The 27,518-nt window shown below is 35.2% G+C and overlaps 1 protein-coding gene across 2 annotated transcripts in view; it reads right to left on the bottom strand.

Moving 5' to 3' along the window:
• Positions 1-27,518, bottom strand: part of KIAA1841 (KIAA1841 ortholog) — a 60,602-nt gene that overhangs the window by 20,043 nt on the left and 13,041 nt on the right. Inside the window, exons 2-11 of one of the 2 annotated variants that reach the window (XM_010862965.1) lie at positions 26,353-26,511; positions 23,343-23,529; positions 22,436-22,529; positions 20,151-20,389; positions 17,297-17,355; positions 15,752-15,912; positions 12,539-12,625; positions 11,416-11,526; positions 8,503-8,626; positions 5,614-5,766 (exon numbers count right to left, since the gene is read on the bottom strand). In XM_010862965.1, the coding sequence (XP_010861267.1) occupies positions 5,614-5,766; positions 8,503-8,626; positions 11,416-11,526; positions 12,539-12,625; positions 15,752-15,912; positions 17,297-17,355; positions 20,151-20,389; positions 22,436-22,529; positions 23,343-23,529; positions 26,353-26,502 (1,365 nt within the window). In that variant the 5' untranslated portion in view covers positions 26,503-26,511. Of the gene's footprint in view, positions 1-5,613; positions 5,767-8,502; positions 8,627-11,415; positions 11,527-12,538; positions 12,626-15,751; positions 15,913-17,296; positions 17,356-20,150; positions 20,390-22,435; positions 22,530-23,342; positions 23,530-26,352; positions 26,512-27,518 lie in introns of those variants that run through there. The other variant, XM_010862966.1, reaches the window with a different exon arrangement.

Here is a 27,518-nt window from a genome sequence, read left to right as displayed (position 1 = left end):
TCCTGATACACAAGTGCTCATGTGCACCAAATTAAATGACTAACAGCAGTGTATGAAAGTGCTCATTACTCTACGTTCTTGGTAACACTTGGTAATTGTAGTTATTCTGGTGAGCATGTAGTGGTATTTGACTGTGGTTTTAATCTGCATTTCCCCAATTAAAAATGAGGTTAAGATCCTTTCAATGTTTAGTGGACAATGAAGAACTTCCTTGTGTGAAGTTCTTATTGTCTTTTTCTATTAATTTGTACAAGTTTTAAAAAATCTTAATATGAGCCTTTTACAGCTACATGTTGCTAATATCTGGTCCCACCTGTGAGCTTGTCTCCTCAGTTTATTATTTAATGCAGCTAATGTACTTGAATTTAAAATTTCTTCCTTTGTGGTATTATCTTTTAATAGCTTTATCAGCTTTGCCTCATATATAGGCTTTTAAAAAATATTTATTTATTTACTTAAGGCTGCATTGGGTCTTCATGGCTGCGAGTGGGCTTTCTCTAGCCGCAGCAAGCAGGAACTACTCTCTAGCTGCGGTGCGTGGGCTTCTCATTAAGGTGGCTTCTCTAGTTGCAGAACATGGACTCTAGGGCACAGGTTCAGTAGTTGTGGCACATGGGCTTAGCTGCCCGGTGGCATGTGACATGTTCCCAGACCAGGGATCAACCAGGGATTGAACCTGTGTCACTGGCTTTGGCAGGTGGATTCTCAACCACTGGACTACCAGGTAAGTTCCACATACAGACTTTTGGGGGACTAGTTTGGACCATTTTTCCCCCATTTTGATGTCCCAATGTTCCAGTACCTCTTCCTGGGAAGTCTATCCTGTGCCCACTGCTCTGTAATGTCACCTCTGTCACAGTCAAGTATCCAGGTAGCTTCAAGTACAGAATTCCCCAGTATCTCTGGGGAAACGGTTCTAGGAGTCCCATATATACAAAAATCCATGGATTTAACCAATTGCATATTATATATATAGTACAGTACATATTTATTTTTAAAAATCCAGGTTTAAGTGGACCCACATAGTTCAAATCAGTGTTTTCCAAAGTTCAAGTGTATTTCATTCTCTTGTATTGGTCCATCTGTTTAATCTTCATCAATGTCACCCTGTCATAATCACCAAGACTTACAATAAATTTTGATATTGGGTCGGCCAAAAAGTTCTTTCCGATCCCTAAGGTGTTATGGAAAAACCTGCTAAGTCATTTTGGCCAACCCAGTACTTCTACCTTTGTGTTCTTTGAGAGTCTCTTACCTGTTCTTGGCCTTTCGTATTTCCATAAATATTTTAGAATCAGCTTAGCAACATTCCTGATTTAAAAAACCTGTTAGGATGTTTATTGAGATCACATGGATCATAGGTCAGATTGGGGAACATTAATTTATTTAGGCTGTGCTGGGTTTTCATAGCAGTGTGTGGAAACACCCCATATGAGGGTTTCTCCAGTTGTGGAGCACAGGCTTTTGAGTGTGAGAGTTCTCTAGCTGAGACACACAGGCTCAGATGACCTGTGGCATAATGGATCTTAGTTCCTTGACCAGGGATCAAACCTCTGTCACTTGCATTGAAGGGTGGATTCTTAATCACCAGATGTCCAGCAAAGTTCCACATCAGTGGATTTTGAGATAGCAGAATAGGAAAAGTTCCTTGATTTTGATTCCCATTGCAACTAGCCTTTAAGAAAGACTACCCACAAATTCAATGTAGAAACAGATCTGGGAATCTAGCTGTTTTCTCTTAATTCAGACATTGAAGAGAGTTATAAAAAATGTCAGTGTTATTTTCACTTATTTTTTTGCTTTGGAAAATATAGTTATTTTTCATAAAAATATGCTAACATGTAATGAGCTTATTATTCTTTTTCAATGAATTAAAATTAACCTTTTCTGTTTTAATTTCCAATGGTAAATAGAGATAGATATAACCCACAGAAACAAAGCTCTCTAGGAATCTCAGCTTTTAAGATTTTTTTAGAGATCTTGAGTGCAAAAGTTTGAGAACCAATGTTCTAAATGATAGGAAGAATAATTACTAAGTAATCTTTCTGGGGCACTGACGTGTATAGGAAATCACATCGGTGGTTTAATAAAGTCTTTCTGTACATTAGAATTGCAATAAATAGTAAATAAATCTTTAATGATAGTATAAAAGTCTTCTGAGGAAGTTCATAATTTAATACATTTTTGTGATCAAATAAATAGAAAAAGTTTCTGATGGTTCTTAAAATTACAGAATTGCTAAGTCAAAATTTTCAACCAGTCAGAGCCCAATATGCCAGACTATAGAGATATACGTGTGAAATAAAAATCAAAATATGTAGAAAGGAACGGAGAAGGCGATGGCACCCTACTCCAGTACTCTTGCCTGGAAAATCCCATGGACGGAGGAGCCTGGTAGGCTGCAGTCCATAGGGTCTCAAAGAGTAGGACATGACTGAGCGACTTCACTTTCACTTTTTACTTTCATGCACTGGAGAAGGAAATGGCAACCCACTCCAGTGTTCTTGCCTGGAGAATCCCAGGGATGGGGGAGCCTGGTGGGCTGCCGTCTATGGGGTTGCACAGAGTCGGACATGACTGAAGTGACTTAGCTGCAACAGCAGCAGAAAGGAAAAAAACACTGTTTGATCCAGCATGTTTATGAATATAGTAAAGGTTAAAAAAAAAAAAAAGCAAAACTAGTCAATCTGTAATCTTGGACCTTAAATCAGTGGCTATAAATATAACCTTCATAAAAGCAATCTTTATTCTAATCAAGAAAACTACCAAAATGTTTAATTAAATTGCTAATAATCCAGGCCTTGGATCTTCACTGGAGTGAATCATATTATAGCTTCCTGAGGAAATTATTCACCAGCTCCTTCCTCCCTTTGCCATTTCTCTTTGAGAACCTTTAATCTTAAGGAAAGACTGCGAGTACTTATTTCAATAATTGTGTACATAGTCCTTTATTTAGGGGGATTGTCTTAGAAAATGGTAAAAACCACAGTTTTCTTTTCCTTAAACATAACTCATAGGAGATGACTGTTCAGTTCAGTTACTCAGTCACATCCAACTCTTTGTGACTCCATGGACTGTAGTGTGCCAGGCATTCCTGTCCATCACCGACTCCCGGAGCTTGCTCAACTCATGTACATCGAGTTGGTGATGCCATCCAACCATCTTATCCTCTGTCATCCCCTTCTTCTCCTGCCTTCAATCTTTCCCAGCATCAGGGTCTTTTCCAATGAGTCAGTTCTTCGCATCAAGTGGCCAAAGTACTGGAGGTTGAGCTTCAGCATCAGTCCTTTCAGTGAACATTCAGTCAGGACTGATTTCCTTCAGAATTGACTGGCTGGATCTCCTTGTAGTCCAAGGGAGTCTTCTTCAACACAATTCAAAAGCATCAATTCTTTGGCACTCAGCTTTCTTTATAGTCCAAATCTCACATCCATACGTGTACTAGAAAAACTAAAGCCTTGACTAGACAGACCTTTGTTGGCAAAGTAATGTCTTTGCTTTTTAATATGCTGTGTAGGTTGGTCATAGCTTTCCTTCCAAGGAGCACGTGTCTTTTAATTTCATGGCTGCAGTCACCATCAGCAGTGATTTTGGAGCCCCCCAAAATAAAGTCTGTCACTGTTTCCACTGTTTATCCATCTATTTGCCATGAAGTAATGGGACTGGATGTCATGATCTTCGTTTTCTGAATGTTGAGTTTTAGCCAGCTTTTTCACTCTCCTCTTTCACTTTCATCAACAGGCTTTTTAGTTCTTCTTCACTTTCTGCCATAAGGGTGGTGTCATCTGCATATCTGAGGTTACTGATAATTCTCCCGGCAATCTTGATTCCAGCTTGTGCTTCTTCCAGTCCAGCGTTTCTCATGATGTACTCTGCATATAAATTAAATAAGCAGGGTGACCATATACAGCCTTGACATACTCCTTTCCCAATCTGGCACTAGTCTGTTGTTCCAAGTCCGCTTCTAACTGTTGCTTCCTGACCTGCATACAGATTTCTCAGGAGGCAGGTCAGATGGTCTGGTATTCCCAACTCTTTAAGAATTTTCCAGAGTTTATTGTGATCCACACAGTCAAAGGCTTTAGCATAATCAATAAAGTAGATGTTTTTCTGGAACTCTCTTGCTTTTTTGATGATCCAACAGATGTTGGCAATTTGATCTCTGGTTCCTCTGCCTTTTCTAAATCCAGCTTGAACATCTGGGAGTTCACGGTTCATGTACTGTTGAAGCCTGGCTTGGAAAATTTTTAGCAGTACTTTGCTAGTGTGTGAGATGAGTGCAATTGTGTGGTAGTTTGAACGTTCTTTGGCATTGCCTTTCTTTGGGTTTGGCATGAAAACGGACCTTTTCCAGTCCTGTGGCCACTGCTGAGTTTCCCAAATTTGTTGGCATATTGAGTGCAGCCCTTTCATAGCACCATCCTTTAGGATTTGAAATAGCTCAGCTGGAATTCCATTACCTCCACTAGCTTTGTTCATAGTGAAGCTTCCTAAGACCCACTTGACTTCGCATTCCAGGACGTCTGGCTCTAGATGAGTGATCACACCACCACCATGGTTAAAGGGTCATGAAGATGTGTTTTTAATAGTTCTTCTGTGTATTCTTGTCACCTCTTCTTAATATCTTCTGCTTTTCTTAGTTTCCCACAGTCAGTCTCTCCCATCAGAAAGCTTCCACAAGCCTCTTGTCTTTATCTGTCAGATGGCAGACAGAATGAAAACCACAATCACAGAAAACTAATCAAACTGCATGGACCACAGCCTTGTTTAATTCAATGAAACTATGAGCTGTGCTGTGTAGGGCCACCCAAGATGGACGGGTCATGGTGGAGAGTTCTGACAAAACATGGTCCACTGGAAAAGGGAATGGCAAACCACTTCAGTATTCTTGCCTCGAGAACCCCACGAACAGTATGAAAAGGCAAAAAGCTATGACACTGAAAGATGTACTCCCCAGGTTGGCCAGTGCCCAGTATGCTACTGGAAAAAAGTGGAAAAATAACTCCAGGAAGAATTAAGAGATGGAGCCAAAGTGAAAACAACACCCAGGTGTGTATGTGACTGGTGATGGAAGTAAAGTCCAAAGAACAATATTACATGGGGAGGTGACTGAGGTTTATGAAAATGATAGCGTAAGCCAGTATCACCCTCCCCCAGGCCCATTTTATGCTCACCTACACCTGTTGGTTTCAATGATCACTCATTTACAAGAAGACTTACAAATCATCATCTCTAGCCTAACCCCTACACAGTCTACACAGCAGTTTATACAGAATTATCACCTAGGTACACTGTTAAGTGAAAAAGGCAAATTACAGAATAAGATGAACAGTCTGATTCTATTTCCAATGTGAAAAACATTTAGTTTGTGTCTAAAATGTATAAAACAAAGTCTTAAGGGAAGTTGTGAACAGTGGTTATCTTTAAGAAGAGAAGTAGAATGAGGGAGTGGTATGAAATGAGATTTCTACTTTTTACTACACTTCCCTGTGTAGTTAAATCTTTTCTACATGAATGTATATTTACATTTTAAAAACAATAAAAGAGGAAAATATTTAAATACAAAATGTTAATAAGTACTGTAATTACCAAACAGCAACCTTCAAAATCTACCTTTGTAAGCTGAGTGGGGTCAAATCGAAGAACCTTTTGGTTACAGCAGGGATAAATTCCAGTGCCAACAGTACTCAGCGAACTTCCTGCAGTAGGATAAATCACTGTCTCTGAGTGGTACTGACAGTGTGAAAACTCTATGCACAGAAACGTCTGAAAAAAAGAAACACACAAAAGCAAGTACTATTCCCACAGTGAAATTATACATCTCAAAAATACTCAAGACCACATACTGTATGTTCCATCACATAAAATATACAGAAAAGGCACATCTCTAGAGCTAGAACGCAGATGTGTGGATGCCTGGGGTTAGAAGTAAGACTAGGTTGGGGAGTGGATGCAAATGGATGCAAGGGATCTTTTGGGGGTGATGGAAATGTACTAAAGTTGGATGGTGGTGATGGCTGCACAATTCCAAATTTATTTAAGATCAGTAAATTGTACACTTAAAATGAATGAATTTTATGGCAATGTAATAATACCTCAACAAAGCTATTAAAAAGCAAAATCAAAAACGTTATTTGAATTTCAGAGGAGTTAAATTGATCTTGATGTATATCTAATTTTATAATTAGCCAATCACAAAAGAGGTTTTCCAATGGAAAAAATTAAATAAAATTTTGCCTCCCTTATTCTTGGACATATTTTTTAAGGTAAATGCTTAATATCACTCTATCTATGATAAACATGGAGTAACTGAATCACTCGTGAAAAACTTACTGATGTTTAATTATAAGACTAATACATTTGTAAGTTGGTAAAATAAAGAAAATAAAATGAACAATTTTAAGCACTGATCTTGAACACAAAAGATAGTCTGTAATTCAGAATTCTTAGCAGTTAGTTCCAATTATGATTTTCAAATAATAGCTTTCAATTAAAATTTTTTGAGTCTGGTAAAAGCTATAAGGTGCATACTCATACAAAGTATTTGCATACAAACTTTTATGAGTTTATAAACTCTCTGTAATAAATATTAAATATTATAAATCAATATTCAATTTGCTTTGAAGGGGAAAAAAATCCTTCAAATTTTCTGCAGTCTGACATGCTAAACATATCAGGTTTTAGGAGCCTGATATCTTTGATTATAAGTGACACTCCATTGTGGAGAGGACAACTATATACCTATTAAGTAGGAAAAAAAAAAAACACCCAAACCAACCTGACAATATCAAGTGTTAGAAAAGATATGGGGCAATTGGAACTCCTATACGTAGCTGCTGCTGCTGCTGCTGCTGCTGCTAAGTTGCTTCAGTCATGTCCGACTCTGTGTGACCCCATAGACGGCAGCCCACCAGCCTACCCCATCCCTGGGATTCTCCAGGCAAGAACACTGGAGTGGGTTGCCATTTCCTTCTCCAATGCATGAAAGTGAAAGGTGAAAGTGAAGTCACTCAGTCCTGTCTGACTCTTAGCAACCCCATGGACTGCAGCCCACCAGGCCCCTCTGTCCATGGGATTTTCCAGGCAAGAGTACTGGAGTGGGGTGCTATTGCCTTCTCCGCCTATACATAGCTGGAAAGGATAAAAAGTGGTTCAGGGACTTTGGGAAACTGTTAGGCATGGTATAAATGTTAAGTTTACATTTACCATACAACCCAACAATCCTATTTCTAGGTAAATACTCAAGAGAAACATATTCACATGAAAGCCTGTATGGGAATGTTTATAGATGCTTTCTTCATAATGGCCCCAAACTAGAACCACCTGCAGTCCTCCACTGGTAAGTGGATAAACATACTGTAGTATATTCCTCTGATGAGCTACTACCCAAGGCTAAAAAGGAACAAATGGGCAGATACAACAATGTGAATAAATTTCAAATACATTATGCTACATAAAATAGACTCAAAAAGCTAAATACTGTATGATTCTATTTATATGACATTCTGGAAAAGTCAAAATTACAGAGACAGTAAACAGATCAGAGGCTGAGATGGGACAAGAACTGACTAAAACCAGCCACAAGGGAATTTTTAAGGATGACAGAAGTAGTCTATGCTTTGATTGTGGTGGTAGCTATACAACTGTATGAGTTTGTCAAACCTCACAAAAAGGATACATTTTACTGTATGTAAATTATACTTCAATAAATCAAGCTTTTAAAAACTGGGAGGACATACAGAGTCACTGGGAAGAAACAGTTTGAAAAAAATGTCACTCTGATGGTTGTAATAAGCTGCTCTCGGTGCTGCCTTACTCTACTGAAAATGAGTATCCAAGTGAGGAGGCGGGGAGACCTACAGGATTCATAAAATATTTTATGCAGAACACTCTGAATTTATACATAAGACTAATTAGGAATGATTGTGACCAATAAAGATCTAATTATTTTATAAAAGGATTTATTATAAATACCTTCAAATTGCAAGTTTTCTTGTGCTTTTAAGCCTTCATTTAGAAGAAGTGGACAAAACATTTTTGGTAACATGATTATTAATAACAATGTTATTAATATTAATATAATATTAATATTAATAGGGCACATCTCAGTAGCATCCTATCTGCAAAGGTGTTTCTGAATTTCTAAAGAAACTTATGGGCTAACAGAGAAACAGTTCGGCTGGAAATCAATGAAAGGCAACAAGAATCCTGTATCTTTTTTCTATTGAAAAAAATGAATTCTATCACTTAAAAACCTGTTGGCTTTATAAAAATTCATCAAGTCATTGATTGTTTCAGCAATGGAAATAAAAAAGAGGAAGATCACAGTAAGAGAAATGAGGTCAGATGCAAGCAATGTTTAATAGCACCATTGTTTCTGCCACTAGTTTCTTAAAAAGATGTCAGATATTGTACAAACACATCCTAACTAATTAAATAGCATATGTCAAAAGAGCCTGCTCTCAGTGGTTACAAAACAGGATATTAAAAAAAAAAACTCACCTGATAACATCTTGAACAAGTTAGCCAGTTGACTGTTCCCCACAAGCGCCAATATACATCTCTCCAAGATTTTAATTCTTCAAAAAGACTATTCAAATACTCATGAACATCCCAAGTCTTATCTCTAGGGAAAAGAGCCTCAGTTGTTATATTATTTCACAAGTAAGCAATAGAAACAATTTGTTTTAAACCAATATTTTTAAATTTGTGGCTTATTTTCAAGAACACTCCCCAAACGATGGCTACGGAAGGGACTACACTGAATGCTAGATAAAATTTCATTTGGGAATTTTATTCTGTTTTTACCTGTGGACAACAGAAAAAAGTGTCACAGACTGAATGCCAAATTATTTTACTACTCAAGATAAAGGGTTATAAATTAAATATAATTTAAGGACTTCCCCAGAGGTCCAGTGGTTAAGAATCTATCTGCCAATGCAGGCAACACGGTTTGATCCATCGTCCAGGAAGATCCCACATGCCACAGAATAACTAAGCCCATGCACCACGATTACTGAGCCCATGGTCTAGACCTGCGAGCTGCAGCTACTAAGCCTGTATGCCATAATAATTGAAGCCTGCCTGTCCAAGAACCCACACGCTGCTACAACTGGGCCCACGTGCTACAATTACTGAAGCCCCTGTGCCTAGAGCCTGTGCTCTGCAACGAGAGAAGCCACTGCCGTGAGAAGCCGACACACCACAGCCAAGAGGACCCCTGCCCTCCACAACTAGAAAAAGCCTGTGCAAAGCAACAAAGACCCAGCACAGAGGTATGGAGTTTCTTTTAAAAATAAATACAGTTTAAGCAGGCTAACAGTTTGGACTTAAGCATATGACACTAAATGGAACATATTTAATTGTACATATCATAAATTATTGGTAATTTTAAACACTCCATTAATGTATTAGTTCTGTACATTATTTTCAAAATTATTTTCTAGTAATGGAGTAATAAAGTAATATACAATCAGGTCTCAATAATATACATTTTTAAGTTCAATGATATAAATTTAAATTAAAGCAGACAAGACTTAAAACTCCATTTGCAATGGTTACATGTAACAAGTTCCTATGCTTCTCTAAGTCCCTAATGTTTTTGAATTTTTGTTATTTTTGTCTTTAGTTCAAGATACAACAAAACACCATTATGTTATTACAAACTACATCTGTTTTAAGTTATTTAAAGACATTAAAAAAATGTCATTAACAGCTAACCTGCAGGAAAAATACTTTTAATAAAACAACAAAACAGATGTCAAATTTAGTATGTTTTTTCATACAGCAATATTAAGTTATTGCTGTCAAAATGGAAATAATTTTCAAAAGGTGATTCAAGTCTCAAGATAAAGAAGTATAAAATCCCAAGTGCTTATATTCCCTTTATTATATGAAGAGAAAAATGAAACATTTTAATGTTGACTGTGCTATTAATACTAGAGTCAAATGTCATATTTTTCTCTAGATTTGTTTTAATGTTTACAATATGAAATTAACAGTTGTACAGTTTTTCCTTTAATAAAAGTACTGCACATTTTTAATATAGGAAGAAAAGCAAAAAGCAAATGAAAATCATCCATAATACTATCATTCAAAGGTAACACCACAGTTAATATTTAATGAACATGTTTCTGGTTTTTTTTTTTTTTTTAATAGTTTATTTATTTATTTGGCTGTGCTGGGTCTTCCTTGCTGCATAGGCTTTTTCTCTAGTTGTGGCGAGCAGGGGGGTTACTCTCCAGTTGCGGTGCATGGGCTTCTCACTGTGGTGGGCCCTCTTCTTGCAGAGCACAGACTTTGGGCTTCAGTAGTTGTGGCCCATAGGTTTAGTTGTTCCACGGCCGGTGGGATCTTCCCAGACCAGGTATCGAATCTGTGTCTCCTGCATGGCAGGCAGATTCTTTACCACTGAGCCACCAGGGAAGACCCTTGAGTTTTGTTTTATAACCTGGGTTTTTTTCTTATTTAATTTACTATCAATTCTCTATGCAACTATACATTCTTTTGGGCTTCCCTGGTGGCTCAGATGATAAAGAATCTGCCTGTCATACAGGAGACCTGGGTTCGATCCCAGGGTCGGGAAGATCCTCTGGAGAAGGAAATGGCTACCCACTCCAGTATTCTTGCCTGGAGAATTCCATGGACAGAGAAGCCTGGTGGGCTACAGTCCATGGGGTTGCAAAGAGTTGGACATGACTGAGCAACTAACACACACTACATATTCTTTTACATTCTCAGACTGAACATTCAGAAGCAATTAAATGTGTTTTATACAAATACAAAATATGTTTTGTGTTTTATACAAATACACATATTTTAGTTCATTTAATCATTTGAGTGTTGTTTTTTATTGATATACAGCAATCAATGTCCTTACTAAGTGCTTTCATAAATCCACATTACCTCTCTGAATAAATCACTAGCAGTAGGATACTGTCAGAGAACACACATATATATTTTAAAGTTTTTGTTTTCCTGAGACATTATTCCTATTTATAACCCTTTCCACCTACTCCCCAACTCAGGATGAGAACTAGTTTTGAACTTAAGGAGAATGAAAAAGAACTATGCATTAATATAATACTGAAGGAGTATGAAGACTAAATATAGAAAATCCAATTTTAAAGACAATTTGCCTCACTCTAAAATTCATCTGAAAATAAATCTGGTTCTCTTGTCAAATTCAATATAACACTTGAAATCTAGAAGTGAAAAATCATTTTAATGGCACTGATCAGAATATCTTTCAAGATAAAATATACTTTTACAACTTTGTTTTGAAAGTACCATCTTTCTAAATCAGAGTTGGATCACATGAAGAAAAAATGTTTCCCATTCCTTTTAGAAGTAGTTTTGCTTTATAAATACACCATTAATTCACATTTAAGAATCTGTATTTTATTTTCACTACACCTTATATGAATGTATATAATATTTCCATGCTGATCCACATTGATTTTTCCAGGAATGCAAGGAATTCTTCTTTCTGTTTCTTTTGTTAAAAGTTTCTTACACAAACAGCATCTATAATAACACAAAGATACAATTAAAAAAATACCTTGATTAAAAAATGGCTAGAGGAAATGAACAGACATTTTTCCACAGAGGAAATATAGATGGCCAACACAGACATGAAAAGATGTTCAACACTGAATCCTCAAGGAAATGCAAATGAAGACCAAAATGAGATATCACCTCACACCTGTCAGAATGGACATCATTGAAAAGAACACAAATAACAAATGCTGGTGAGGATATGGAGAAAGGGAACACCTGTACACTGTTAGTGAGAATGTAAATGGATGCAGCCACTGCGGAAAACAGCATGAGGGCTCGCAAAAAAACAAAAATAGAACCACCATATGATCCAGCAATTTCACTCCTGGGTAGACATTAAAAAAAAAAACCTGATTTGAAAAGATACATACACCCCAATGTTAATAGATGCATTATTTACAACAGCCAAGATATGTAACAACCCAAGTGTCCATTAACAGAGGAATGGATAAAGAAGATGTGGTGAGTATACACACACACACACACACACACACACACACACACACACACAATGGAATACTACTTGACCATAAAACTGAAATTTTGTCATCGGCAGCAACATACATGGAGGGCATTACGCTAAATGAAATAAGTCAGACAAAGAAAGACAAGTGCTGTATGTCATTACTTATACATGGAATCTAAAAAATACAACAAACTAGTGAATATAACAAACAAGAAGCGGACTAATAGAGAACAAACTAGTGGTCATAAGTGGGGAAAGTGTAGGGAAGGGCAAAATAGGAGGAGGGGAGTGGGAAATACAAACTACTGGGTATAAGATAAGCTCAAGGATGTATTATGCAATGTGAGAAATATAGCCAGTATTTTGTAATAACTGTAAATGGAAAGTAACCTTTAAAATTGTATATAAAAAAAACAACAAAGACAATACAAAAAACACTCAAGAAGAAAATTTCAAATGTACTAAAATTAAAGAATTTAGCTGCAATACATAGCATACTAAAGAAAAATATACCTGTATAATGTTGCTGCGTTATTCCGAGAATCTGGATTCAAGTACTCAGGATCAAACAGTCTCTCAATCTTCTTACAAAAAAGTTTACTAGTAACAACAAATGACCAACAAATTAATTTTCTCTATCCACGATACCAAAATTACTTGATAGTGATGAAAATAAACGCTGACCTATTTGCACACGTAGAAGATAAGACTAATAAGTCCTTAGAGAGTCCTTCCGTGGGAATTTATAATACATTTTTTGCTGCTCTAAGTAAGTAAATCTACTAATGAGAATTGCTTGATTAAGAATCAATTTTCACAAGAAAAATGAGACACGTGGATGTCTACCTCTCTTTCAGTTCTTTGTTAAGGAAAATTCCAGATTGAGGATTTGGGAAGTTTAACAATCCTGGGTCTATCAATAATTTCATACATGACCTTTGGCAACTTAAAATCTCTGAAACTTATTTTCTCCATCTAGAAAATGGGGCTACTAATTTCAAATGCATAAGATTTTAAAAGGGTTAAATGAGATAGTGTTTTTAAAGAGTGTCAGACATAGTATTAAACATTCAATAAATGTTAATACTTTACTATTATGCATAATATAATAATCTGGACCTCCCAAGAGATGCTACTGGTAAATTATTTGCCTGCCAATGCAAGAGATGTAAGAGATGCAGGCTTGATCCCTGGGTTGGGAAAATCCTCTGGAGGAGGGTATGGCAACACACTCCAGTATTCTTGCCTAGAGAATCCTATGGACAGAGGAGCCTGGTGGGCTACAATCAATGGTGTTGCAAAACGTCAGACATGACTAAAGTGACTTAGCACGCACATAACACAATAATGTTAGACATGAACTTAATTTTTCTGTAATCATTCAGAGCAAACATCTGGAAAAAAGTTGTTTAAATCCAATCAACCACATTTCTGTCCTCATCTTACTCTACATGGTAGCAGCATTACACATATTTGAACACTTAATTGCTTCCTCCTTTTTGAAACCCTCTTTCCTTTTGCCTTCCCTTTGACCCTCTGGCTCTTCCTTCTCAGGCTCCTTAACTCTCCTTTGTTGAATCTTCCAAATGTTGGGCAGTCTTTACACTATGCTCTTGTTAATAATTCGGAAATAAACAAAAATAGCATTTATAATAGCACCAAAAAATTCAAATGCCTAGGAATAAATTTCACTTAAAAAAAAGGAAAAATGACTCTATACTAAAAACTATAAAACACTGCTAAAATAAATAGAGAGTTATACCATGTTCATGAACGGAAAGACTCAATATTATTAAGATGTCTCTTCCCAAATCTACAGGTTCAATACTAACCCTCAAATTTGCAGGTGTGTGTGTGTGTGTGTATGTATATGAGAGAAAAAGAAAGAGAAAATGGGCAGGCTGATTATAAAATTCATGTGGAAATGCAAAGGATATAAAATGACCAAGATAGCAATCTTGGAGAATGGCAAAGCTGGAGAATTTTAGATTGGTGGTGGTGGTTGTGGTTTAGTCACTAAGTCGTGTCCAACTCTTGCAACCCCATGGACTGTAGCCTGCCAGGCTCCTCTATCCATGGGATTCTCCAGTCAAGAATACTGGAGCAGGTTTCCATTTCTTTCTCCAGAATTTTAGATTACTAGATACCAAAAAAATATTAGAAAGCTACTGTAATTAAGACAGTGTCCTACTGATAAAAGTATAGACAAAGAAATCAACAGAATAAAATGGAGAATCCAGAAAGAGACCTCACATATAAAATCTCCTGATTTATAGTAAAGGTGCCATTGCAATTCGGTGGAGAACATGTGGTCTGGCTAGGAAATCTCATTCAGTTCTATGGCTTTAAACCTCATCTACTCATATTTTTATTTTAAGCCCTGAACTCTGACCTAAACTTCAGACTTAAATCTACCTGCCATCCTACCTGAATGTCCAAGAAGTATATTAAATATATTAAATAAATCTAAAAAAATAAAAATAAATAAATAAACCTAACAAGATCCAACGGAGAAGGCAATGGCACCCCACTCCAGTACTTTTGCCTGGAAAATCCCATGGACAGAGGAGCCTGGTGGGCTGCAGTCCATGCAGTCGCTGAGAGTCGGACACGACTGAGCGACTTCACTTTTACTCTTCACTTTCATGCATTGGAGAAGGAAATGGCAACCCACTCCAGTGTTCTTGCTTTGAGAATCCCAGGGACGGGGGAGCCTGGTGGGCTGCTGTCTCTGGGGTCGCACAGAGTCGGACACGACTGAAGTGACTTAGCAGCAGCAGCAGCAGCAACAAGATCCAAACACATCTTCTGATTCCCCTCACCCCAGTCACTGCTCTATTAATGACACTATCATTCACTTAGTTACTCAACCTTAAAACCTAGTAATTATCCTAAAATATTCTCTTTTCCTATATCATCACATTTGAAAATCTGTCAAATCTTTGTAATAACATACTCTGAATCCACCTACTTCCTTCCAGAACCCCTGCCTCTAACTCTAGTCCTAAGCTTTCCATCTCTCACTAGACCACTGCACTAGACTTCAAATAGGTCTTGCTTCTTATATCCTTATAGTCTTTTCTCCATACAGAATAGACTGATTTCTTAAAAACAAACCAGATCATGCCACTCCTCTGCTTCCATTCCACCTAGAATAAAGTAGACACTCCCTGTATGACCTAAACAGCTCCTAACGCTGTTGACCTCATCTCACACAACTCTTGCCCTTTATACTAAGGCCCTGTTTTGATAATTTTTAACATAATTCACCATCATAATCTGTTTATATACGCCTTATACAAAGTAACTAATTTAGTTACTATTTTTCACCTCAAGCCATCAGCTCAGAATACATTTTACTTCAGGCAGATACACTCAGTTTCTCGGTTGTGTCGGACTCTTTCTGACTCTGTGGACTGTCCCACCAGGTTTCTTTGCCTATGGAATTCTTCAGGCAAGAAGACTGGAGTGGGTTGTCAGTTCCTTCTCCAGGGGATCTTCCCAACCCAGGGATTGAACCCACAACTCCTGCATCTCCTCCTGCATTGGCAGGTGTATTCTTTACCACTGAGCCACCTGACAAGCCCCATATTTTAATTCATTTAAAATAAAATGGAAATAGATTTCCAAATATATTCTAAATATAGAATTTTTACTAAAATGAAATAAAAATAACATTATTTTCTAATAGGAACATTACCTTTAAAATTAAATTTTAAAAATTACCTCCTAAACTTATCTTTCTTGTCCTTTAAATCATCAACTTCATTGTGTGTAAACAGATCAGCTATACGTGTAAGAAGATTTGCATTAATACAGTTCATGTTGCATGGGGTAGCTACAATGGCATTCATATTTTTGTGGCAATACTGTATACACTGTTCAACCTAAACAAAAAAACACAGAAAATGTGTTGAAGATAGAAACAGAAAGGATAATGTCATATCAATACTTTTCAAAGATAAAGATTCATTAAAGGCTTAACCCATGTATTGCTAGGCAATAACTTAGCTCTGCCTGTTTGCGTCAAACTATACTGTTCCAAAGTGGTCTAGTAGGTCAAATTTATACAAACATAGCTAGAAAAAATTTCAAACTTCTTAGAATATTTTGAACAACAATGTAATGAACATCTTTCATGATTGTGGCAGATATAAATCTTAAGTAGACAAACTCAAGGGTACAGATATGTGACTTTCTATTACTAAACTTAGTGACAATTTTATGTCTCCATTTCTCTAACAAACAATTTCAGTCACTTTAGGGTTTTCTCAGCTCTGTTGTGCTTGCTTTCTGCCTTTGTTCAATGTCAGGTATATTTACTTTTCAAGGTAGATGGTGTTTTGGGGAAAAACAGCACTGGTTAATTATGTATTCTTCTAAATATTTTGCTATGATATAAAAATCGTGCTTTAGGTCTTAGATTACAAAAATCAAAACTCAGAGACTCTTTTAGTCTCTCTTTTTTCCCTATAACCCTCCCCTGAAGCAATTAATACCAACAACAGAAGAGGGAGGGACTAAGGAGTACAAAAATACAATAAAACCTCAAACAAATAAATGAACTTCACATCTGTTAACACAGTAAAGGAATATTTTGCTCTGTGTAGTTTTACCAGAGGTGAAAAGCAAATATTCATTTAAAACTACAAAAAATATAAAAAAACATTTGAATGATAAAGAAATTTATTAAATAAAAGGAAAAAGAAGAAAAATATATTCAGTGTTAAGAGTCTGATATGGATATATTGTGCTTTTATGTTTCATCAACTATTTTTAACAACAGACATAAGCATGTGGTTTACACATACAAAATTACATCTTTTAGCAGTTGGGCATTCATTTCTTAGTTTGCTTAACTATAAATGAAAGACACAAACGAGCAGTACAAGTTTAAACCAATTATTTAAATAGTAAAACAAATATATTCCAATTAATTTTCTTTTAATTTGGTTTTATGGCCAAATCCCTTTTGGGGCAAAATTAATGCTGTTTAGTTTCATCTGATGCAACAGCTAACTCCTCCCCCGAGGATAAGTTGCTAGCTTTATAGGCATCCTGCGCAAATGACACACAGTAGCCTTAAGCCTTTCCCAATACAACAAAGTACCTCCAAACACCAGCAGCTGATTCTAATGAATCACAGTCTTGAATCAACAACTACTTTAGGAAGATGTCTCCGAATTTTCTAGACACTTGAAAAAAACATCAAGTTATATGTTAAATCAAGCATAGGTGAATAGAAGAGTTGGATCTTTTGTTAATACTTACCAGTGAATCCATTTTCAAAAACTCTGAAGAAATAAGAATTGAAATGACGTTTCCTGGCTCTAAAAAAGAGAGAGAAAAAGTTAAATTCTCCTTTTGATTTTCATCTCAATCTCCTTAGAACAGGCTCCTTCTCACCTTAAAAGACGAGGTTACTTTAATAAGAACAATTTAATAAAATCTTACTACGGCTTATATGCAAGAAAGAAAATGCAAAGTTAAAATTTAGGGTATACAGGAAAACATAGCAAATTTGCCCTGGAATTAGATTTACATCGAGTAAAAAGACTCCAGCTAAAGATATGATATATACTAATTCCTCCTTAACTAAACCAGGGAAAAGGATAATTAAAATTGAGAATATAACTCATCACACAAAAATCACAATGAAGTTATTTCAAAAGTGGTTCAAATGCTTGTTATGAACAAATGCTTAATTTAAAAGATTCTTAAAGATAACAGAAAATTTACTACTGCAGAAATGAAAAAGGCAGACTTCAAAGGCACAACCAGGGAAAGGGGATGCTGGCTGATGCGATCTTTTCAGTAAACCTCAGTCATTTTCCATGAGTTATATTTAAGGAAAAAGAAACATTTTGATATTTACTGTTACAGTACTAAGACAGTCCTCCTAAATAAAGGACTATGTACACAATAAGTATAATAAGTAATTCCAATCTTTTCTTAAATAACAATTCTAGATGGAAGGTTCTCAAAAAGAAATGGTAAAGAGAGGAAGGAGTTGGTGAAAAATTTCAACTATAATATGACCCACTACAGTTAAGACCCAAGGTCTGGATTATTAGCGATGGAATTAAGCATTTTGCTAGTTTTCCTAGTTAAAGATTGCTTTTATAGAAGCTTAACACTTGTAGCCACTGATTTAAGGTCAAGATTACAGAATGACCAAGTTTGGGCCACTTTTTAACCTTTTGACTGGTTGAAAATTTTGATTTAGCAATTTTGTAATTTTAAGAACCATTAGAAACCTTTTCCCTTAATTTGGTCACAAAAAGGTATTAAATTATGAACTTCCTCAGAAGACTTTTATACTGTCAGTATAAATTTATTTACTAGTAAGAAATTAGAAATATTTTGATATTACTGTAAATTGTAATTCTAGTGCACAGAAATACTTATATTAAACCCCACCAGTGTGATTTCCTATACAAGTCAATGCCCAAAAAAGATTACTTAGTAATTACTCTTCTTATCATCTAAAACATTGGTTCTCAAACTTTTGCTCTCAAGACCTCTTTTAAAAAAGAATCTTAAAAGCTGAGATTCCTAGAAAGCTTTTGTTTAACTGGGTTACATCTATCCATATTTACTATAGTGGAAAATAAAACAGAAAAAAATTAAAATATTTATTATTCTTTTTCAATGAATTAATAAACTCATTACATATTAACATAATTTTATGAAAATAACTGTATTTTTCCAAAAAAAAAGAAAATAACACTGTTTGACATTTTCTATAAATCTCTTCAGTGTCTGACTTAAGGGCAGATAGTTTGATTCTCACATCTGTTTGCACACTGAATTTGTGGGTAGTCTTTCTTAAAGGTTAGTTGCAACGGGAATCAAAATCATACTAAGAGCATTTCCTATTCTGCTATCTCAAAATCGTCTGATTTACCTTGCAATGAGAATGGATCTTTAATCTATGCATTATTTTTTGTTAACATCATGCATTGATCATTTGAAAGACACTGGTTTACTGAGTTATGCAGATCTTCCAAATGTTGAAACATCTCATTATACATTATATTAAAAAGTCTTATTTGTTAATATTTAAAGAAAAGTCTTTAAATACAGAGCAACTATCAAGCACATGCAAGCAGATACAAGTTTCCCAAAACTCTTAATTCTTACTTGAAAGCATGAATTTTATCACTGGCAACAAATATTGTTAGTTATTTCCCTTTCAATGACTGGCTCACTTAATTCATTTTCAAAAAACTATCTGCCTTGGACATTCCCTGGTCCTAGTGGTTAGGATGCTGAGTTTCACTGCCGTGACCTGGGTTCAACTCCTGATCGGTGAACTGAGATCCTGCAAGTTGTGCAGTGCAGCCAAAAGAAAAATTAAAAAACAAAAAAGGAGGAAAGTATCTGCCAGATGCTTAAGTGAGGGTCTGTCAGCCATTCTTCCAAGTAAAAATGGTTTTGTAAGAAAGCAGCTAATTTAGCTTGCAACTCAGGCAACTGTACAAGTGCTTTTCCTTCAGACAACCATCATACTCCGGTGTGCAGCAAGACTGCACTTCCTGTGTCATCCCGTAGAATGTCAGAAGAATGTATAGTCAAGAGTCAAGAGTTAATATAATTAGTCATTTCTACTGCCTCATCAAGGATACTCCTAAGAGAAACTATTTTTGCCTTTTCTTTTTTTCCCGTTTTTACTATGAGCACATGGGCTGAAGAACACAGTGACCCCTCATACAATGTGATGCTCCTTCCTTGATGTGTGCTAAAGCTCCAACAGTTCTATCCTCTATTACTTCTGCACTTTCAGGACAAATGTCAACACAGAGGGAAAAATGATAAATAACATCCTGGCATTATTAAGCAGATTCCCTTGACCTTGTGGATCCCCTAAAAGGATCTTCAGGACACCAGCAGTTGGTCATCGTAACATACAGTGAAAATGGCTAATTTAGAGACCTGTCCATTTGCCATAAATTCACTAAAATTTGCTAAAAAAGAATGAGGTATCAGTTTCCTAAACAGTGATTACTAATCTGAACATAAATACTAAGGTTTGAACAATTTTCCACATTTCCTATTTTGCCTGAAGCAACTACCAACTGACACAAGAATTTCACTACAAAGTAAGTAACAGATTGTCTTTTACCTAAAGTGGGCATCTCACAATCTTTATTCTCCTTAGTGTTCCTTTTAACATATTTTATCAACCAGTTGAAAATGTGAACGTCACAATGAACTGAAATGTCCACCTCTTCCCAGCGCTGGGCATCCACAGATAAATATTCAGCAAAGTACTTCATTTCTGATATCAAAAGATCTCGTGGGCAAATAAAATCTTCTTTCAAGTTTTTTGCTTCATCACATACATGGATCACCATGTTTGGCCTTCATGAAAAATGTTACACAGAAATGAAATTATTAGTTTTAGAAGAGGAGCCAATAGTATTGACATTTATTGGAAGTATCAGAACCAGATGTTTTTCAAGGTTTTAACCACATATCAGTTTTACAAGGCTTGACATTCAGAAGTTTACATTAGCACTTTTCTAGAACGCTGATCTGTACCTGAAAACTATGACTAATTTTAGTTAAGCTACTGACTTAGTAAAACAAAATTTTTTTACTATAGAACTTATAAAAGGTTTGAAACTTATTATTTTCAAATTATAATTATAGTGTTTTTAAAAAATACCAATTCACAAAGAAAAATTAAATTACAATTTCTAGTTCTTGTGAGGAACATAAAATGGCACTTTTACATGGTAATGGATACAGAAAGGAGATACAGATGAAACACTAGAATCTTCTTACTATTAGTGAATGGGAAAAAGTTAAAATTATTCATTGAATGGTGAATAATTAGAATATCTATTTTGTTATTTTTAACAGCTAGAAAGCTTGTTTCTGGGCATTCAATAAATATAAATCAGTAAATGTGGTTTAAAAACTCAACACTACAATGTGCTTATTTACTTATTTAAAAAACAATTTAAGAATAGGTTTATATATCAGAAAGACTACTTCAAAAATTATATACTCTTTGAATTTATATGCCCTTGAAAATTATATTACCTCAAAAAGAAATACTCATGTGATCCACAGCTGCCTTCATGTCATTACATTACAAAAGGAAACGATTAAATAGGAAGAGATACACTAATCTACAATATGAATTTAATGTGTATTTAAATGAACTTCAAAAATTTTTAACACAAAGAAATTACATCTGAAATAACACTGGCAACAGAAAAAAGATTAATAATCAGTGCTTTGTCAAAATAAAGGAATTTAAGTAACTTTGCAAGTTGTTCTTCCGAAGACAGTACGGTCAAAATATAAACAGATAATGGCTGTTATAATGAAATATGAAAATTCGGTGAAATTTTGGGCCAAAACATGAAATGCTAAATAATAATAGTAAAAAATCAACCTGATAAATTTTTATGCTACACAAACAAACCTATCAGTTAAAAATCTACATGAGGGGACTTCCCTGGTGGTCTAGTCGTTAAGAATCTGCCTTGCAATGCAGGGGACACGGGTTTGATCTCTGATTGGGGCACTAAGATCCCACATGCCATGCAACCAAGAAAAAGTATTTGTTGAACATTAAGAATATATTGTTTGAGTATCTGTCACGGTAAAAATAAAATTTTAAAAAATCTATGTGAGTAAAATTCACTAAGCTACAAAAGGGTGAATTTTTATTTATTGTAGTAAAATATACATAAAGTAAATGCACTCATATTATTATGCAATTATCACCACCATCCATCTCTAGAATCCATCCCAGAACTTTTCAAAAGGGTAAATTTTACGATATGTGTTATTAAAAAACTATCAAAACTGAAAATACCCAAAGAAACCTTTAGAGATAATGAAAATGTTATCTTCATTAGTTATATGGCTAACATTCATCAAAAGTGAATACTTAAAATATGTGCAGTTTATTGTATGTAAAGTACACAAAACAATACAAAATTATTAAAACTTGCATTACATTGAAATATATATTTTAATTTTAAAATGTTTCTATAATCAGTAATTATATCCAAATAGTTCTAAAATACACATCCAGTTTCTTTAATAAAGTTGAAGAACTAATGGCAGAGATTTTTCTTTGGGTTTTAAATTTTACTTTCCAAAACTTAATGGATGTTATTTCTAATATTTATAAGATGAAAATGGATTTTTAAAGTGGAAAACTGTTGTCTAATTTATAAGTAGTATGAATAAGCCATATGTTCACCTATTAAGCAGTTGTTGATAGTTCAACACATCAACTACCCTGAGATCAATTGTTTCAGCAACTGTGTAATGTGAAATTCCTAAATTATGGTAACTGATATATATAATCATCACTCATATATTTTATAATTTGAAGTTGATATTCATATTAAAAGCTTATCTAGCAAAGAACCAGCCTCCTACCCTTCAGATTCTTCAGTCTTTTCTCCACCATTATGAGTAGTACAATTTTCACTTTCTGAAGAACAATTCCTTGTGGAAGCTATACTATGTCTTCCTTAAATACAGAAACAAACACATACAAAAACAAAGGGGGGAGGTTAGCATTTCTAGCTGAAAATGGGTTCTTACTTATTGAATGGTTATACTATAAACGCATGGTTTCCAAGAGTAGTTAAAGATGGAACTTTGTTAGGTGCCTTAATATTTCTAAAGGTAAATGAAAGAAACAGTATGAAAAACAGTCACAAATTGCTAACATTACACTAAAGATTAAAAAAAAATACTAACCTGGTATGTAGGGACAGGGGTCAAATGTTCAAAAGCCTACAATATAGTTTCTCTTCCTAAAGCAAATTTTTGTATCAATATTCTGCTACTGCTGAGATTAAAACAATTCACTACATTGAAGATTTCTAAAACCAGCTATGATTTTCAATGTAATATGGAGAACATCTCCCATACCCTGCTTTTGTGTCATCTGAAGCTACTACTGACTTTCATAGAGGGGAGCTATAAAAAAGGTATCGGGAGAGACAAGCAAGATTCTCTCAGTTAAAAAAAAATTAAGTAAAAGGTACAGGTCAAATTCCTCTAAATTTTATGACACAAATAGGCTAACACAATGGAGTAGTAGATTTTAATATAGTGAAAACCTTTTTTTTGGTAATAGTGTTTGCCCTGTATGTTAACATCTAAATTTTTTTTAAATATAGCGAAGACAAATTTCTAAAGCTCAGGAAGATACAAATACTAACAGATTTTTCCTGTTAAGGTTTCTATTACCCTTTAAATAAAGTTGACTGGAATGCATAATATTTTTCAGAATTATCGTAAGGACAAGTACTGCATTTTGCTCTTAAAACCTTACCTGTTTTAGAAACTGCATCCTGACCAACTGGAGTCTCCTGAAATTCTCCTTGTGTGTCAAGAAGAGAGGATTTGATGTATGTGGCTAAAGTTTCAACAGGACTCTCTCCAGCAGCCATGAGGGGACTATACTGGTTGTCCACAGGTGAACTTCCACTGCTCTTCAGCTCATCAAACCTCTTTGCACACTGTAAAGGCATAAAGGAAGGAAATGCAGGTCTGGGGGATTTTAATCATCTTTTATAAGTGAAAAATTATCTCTTGGGTAACAGCTAGAAAACCAGTGTGTATTTCAATACATGAAAGCCTCTCACTTACTTTTTTCTTTTTTAAAATTCAGGGTAGATTTTTTAAAATATGCTTTAACTCAAAGCCATAATATATTTATACACTTGTAGGAAAATGAAGAATGCCTTCACTAACCATATTTCCCCATGATCTATGTCTATTATCAGTTGACAATTTAAAAACTTAAGTTAAAAACTTGGCTGTTATTTTCACACTGAGTTTCCACCAGGAACAAGACCATATTCTAACCTTCAATAGAAAACAAATCAAAAGGTATCTGATTTGTGATCCTAGATTTTCTTCATTAAAATAATGAGTCTTTGTTCTTACCAACAGTGAGGTTCACCTGCACAAAATACTGTAGTAACACTTAAAAACACTTTTAAATATATGGCCACGTATTTGGGCAGTTTGTTCTAGCATGGTGTTCTCCCTTAACTCATTGTTAGTCATAGAATGAATTTAGAAAGACCAGATTAGCAGTGAAAAAAAATACAATAGACTGGAAAATATCAAGAGTGCATTAAGCATAGTAAGGCTAAGTTGTCCATGAAAATGTCATTTCTCAGGTCACAACACAAAATGCCTTCCTTAATGTAGGTTTTCATCAGATAGCACTCTAATAGCATTCATGTTTAAATCTCCATCAATTGCAATGTGGATGGCAAGTTACACAGCAGATCAAGTAATATTGGAGGTACAAAAGGAGGAAAATCTATACTATGTACACACACATATGGTAAGTGAATAATGCATTGGGTACGGCATAATTCATTTACTACACAAATATTTACCAAGTGCCCACTAGGTATTGAGCACCTTTTAAATGAAGATTATTTACTAATAGTATTATGGTACTGTTACTACTAACAAATGCCTACTCAAGGTTTAGTCCTTTGAAAACACATTTAAAAGATATATAAGAAAAGGACTTCCCTGGCGGTCCAGTGGTTAAAACTCTGTGCTTCCACTGAAGGGGGTACAAATTTGATCCCTGTTCCTGCAACTAAGATACTACAAGCCATGCAGTGTGGCCAAAAAAAAAGAAATTTTTTTCAATTGGGTGAATCTGAATACGCAGTGGATATTAGATGATACGATGGAGTTACTGTTGGTACTGTAGCTAAGTAGTTATATAATAATATACTTATCTTAAGAGGTATGCTGCAGTCTATGGAGTGATGTCTGAAACTAACTTTTATTTATTTTTTTAGAATATTTATTTATTTGGCTGCATCAGGTCTTATTTGCAGCATGCAAGATCTAGTTCCTGACCAGGGACTGAACCCAGGCCCCCTGCATTGAGAGCTCAGAGTCTCAGCCACTGGACCACCAGGGAAGTCTCTGAAACTTACTTTTAAATGTCAAAAGAAAAAAAAAAAAGTTACATAAAGAAATCAAGCAAACATCTAGAATTACTGACCCCAAATAAAGGATATAGGGATACTATGCTCTTCTTTTAACCTTTCTATATGTTTGAAAATATTCACAATAAAAGCTGGGAAAATAGTCAAATTCACAGATTGGCCTCATTTTAAAACCAAACATGTAAAAATCCAAAAGATGAAAAAATATAGATTAAGGAATGATAATATACACTAAGTTCCTTCATCATTGCACAAAGACTTACAATCAAGGGCAAGTAATCTCTGTGGGTATGTTTTCTCAGCTGTAAAAGAAGAGGGTAGAACTTGGTTCATTCACTGATTCTATAAGTATTGAGAGTATATCATGGGAAAGGCAGTAGTGAAAATGCTTAAAATCTACTGAATAAAATCACTAATGTTCCTTCTACTTCTAGAAACCTGAGACGATTCACTCACTTTAGGGTTCCTTTCAACAGCAAAAATTCTGAGGTCTGTGTTCTCAAACTGGAGTTCAGAGATGAATTACCAGAAAGAGTACCCAATAAGAGTTTTTAGGTTACAAGTTTTGCTTCTGAGGATTACAGTAATAAAAATCATTTGAATCATTAGGATGACAGAATATTTTAAGACAAAGGTAGAAAACAGACTTAGTAGAGAAGAGATGTGCTAATGCCAAGGGAAGGCAAGTCATGTCTTGGGGCAACACAAGACTTCACCACAAGTTAGAGAAAAGTGGAGAAAGAATACAGGCTTTGAAGGACTTTTGGCAATATAGGCTAAACACAAAAAATTTTGTGCCACAAAAGACTATACAATATTTGCATTACAATCGCAATTTAATTTCAGCAAAACACTGATCACATTAAGCTTATTAGTTTGAATTATGTTGGTTTGAGTTTTCCCTTGTGTCTACAAAATGTAAAATCTGGTTTATGATTGTATAGGTGGGTTTATACCTGGTATTGTTAGTGCACATTTAATTTCCACTGTGATAGTAATTTGGGTCATCACTGGAAGTTTTCAAGTTTTTTCCTTTAAAAAGGTCTGTATATTACTCAATTCTGAGAAGCACAGCATTAGCAATTTAATAATAAAACTGGATTTACAAATGTTTTATCTACCCATTCAGTTGTAAATATGTAAAATAGGCTGAATTTAATCATAGCAGGTGGGTTAATAAATCATATATCTACATAGATTATATATATAGTCAAGTCATATTTTATGCATATTTAGTTTTTACATGCATATGAATATGTGAAACTCAAATACTTCTTCTTTCTTAGTAGTTACACCTTTAAATTGATTACTTTTTCTGATTTCTTTTCAGTAGCTATCTGGAAGACTGTTAGTTACCTCTTTGGGTGTTAATCCAGGCACAAGCCTTGCCACAGTTTCCCAATTGATGGTCTGGTGGATTCCAATTAATGGGTAAAGGATCATGTCCAATACCATCTGGTTGTTATTATTTAGGAAATTGTTGTTTTCTGAATATCCACGACTCATCTTTTGGAACTAGAAATAGACAAGACAAATTTATTTGCATCTGAAATCCAAATGTTTTCAGAACATTATAAATCAGTTATAATTCATTCCTAAGAATTAACTGCTACTATAAAAAAGGAAAATGAAACTGAAGTAAAAGTCAACACAGAATATATAGCTCAAGTCTCTTCAAATATAATAGCACTTGAATATTATGGATTGGTAGATACATGGATCCAAGGATGTGCATGCTTAGTTGCTCAGTCGTGTCCAACTCTTTGCAACTCCATGGACTGCAGCCCATGAGGCTCCTCTGTCCATGGGATTCTCCGGGCAAGAACACTGGAGTGGGCTGCCCTACCCTCCTCGAGGGGATCTTCCCGATCCAGGAATCAAACCCACATCTCCTATGACTTTTGCACTGCAGGTTGATTCTTTACTCACTGAGCCATCGGGGAAGCCTAGAAGGATATACAGCTGGGTAAATATGTGATTTTAAAAATATGATAAAATGCTAAGGACAGAATATAAGTGATGGGTATACAAGTGTTCACTATAAAATTCTTTTCATTTTGCTGTATGTTAAAAGCTTTTCATAACAAAACACAGAAAAAGTTGAATACTATATATCTTCATTAAAAAACCTCTTATGTGTGGCTGATTTACATTTTGATTAGCAGTTCATGGATGGTGGAGCTAAACAGTGAAAAAAAAGATAGTTACATGATAATTTCATTGCAGTCCCAAGCCATACGTTCTCTCTCTTTGATTGAATGTCCATGCTACAATTAAAGCTGAGTACACTTAATTTGATAGGTGTAATCAAATGAAACTTTCTGCTGCTGCTCCTGTTGCTGCTAAGTCGCTTCAGTCATGTCCGACTCTGTGCCACCCCAGAGACGGCAGCCCACCAGGCTCCCCAGTCCCTGGGATTTTCCAGGCAAGAACACTGGAGTGGGTTGTCCATTTCCTTCTCCAATGCATGAAAGTGAAAAGTGAAAGTGAAGTCACTCAGTCGTAGTCCGACTCCTAGCGAC

Source organism: Bison bison, unplaced genomic scaffold (assembly GCF_000754665.1).
Source record: "Bison bison bison isolate TAMUID 2011002044 unplaced genomic scaffold, Bison_UMD1.0 scf7180017864486, whole genome shotgun sequence".
Classification (NCBI taxonomy): Eukaryota; Metazoa; Chordata; class Mammalia; order Artiodactyla; family Bovidae; genus Bison; species Bison bison.
The sequence above is the reverse complement of the archived record's forward strand: the minus strand, read 5'-3'. Positions and strand labels throughout refer to the sequence as shown.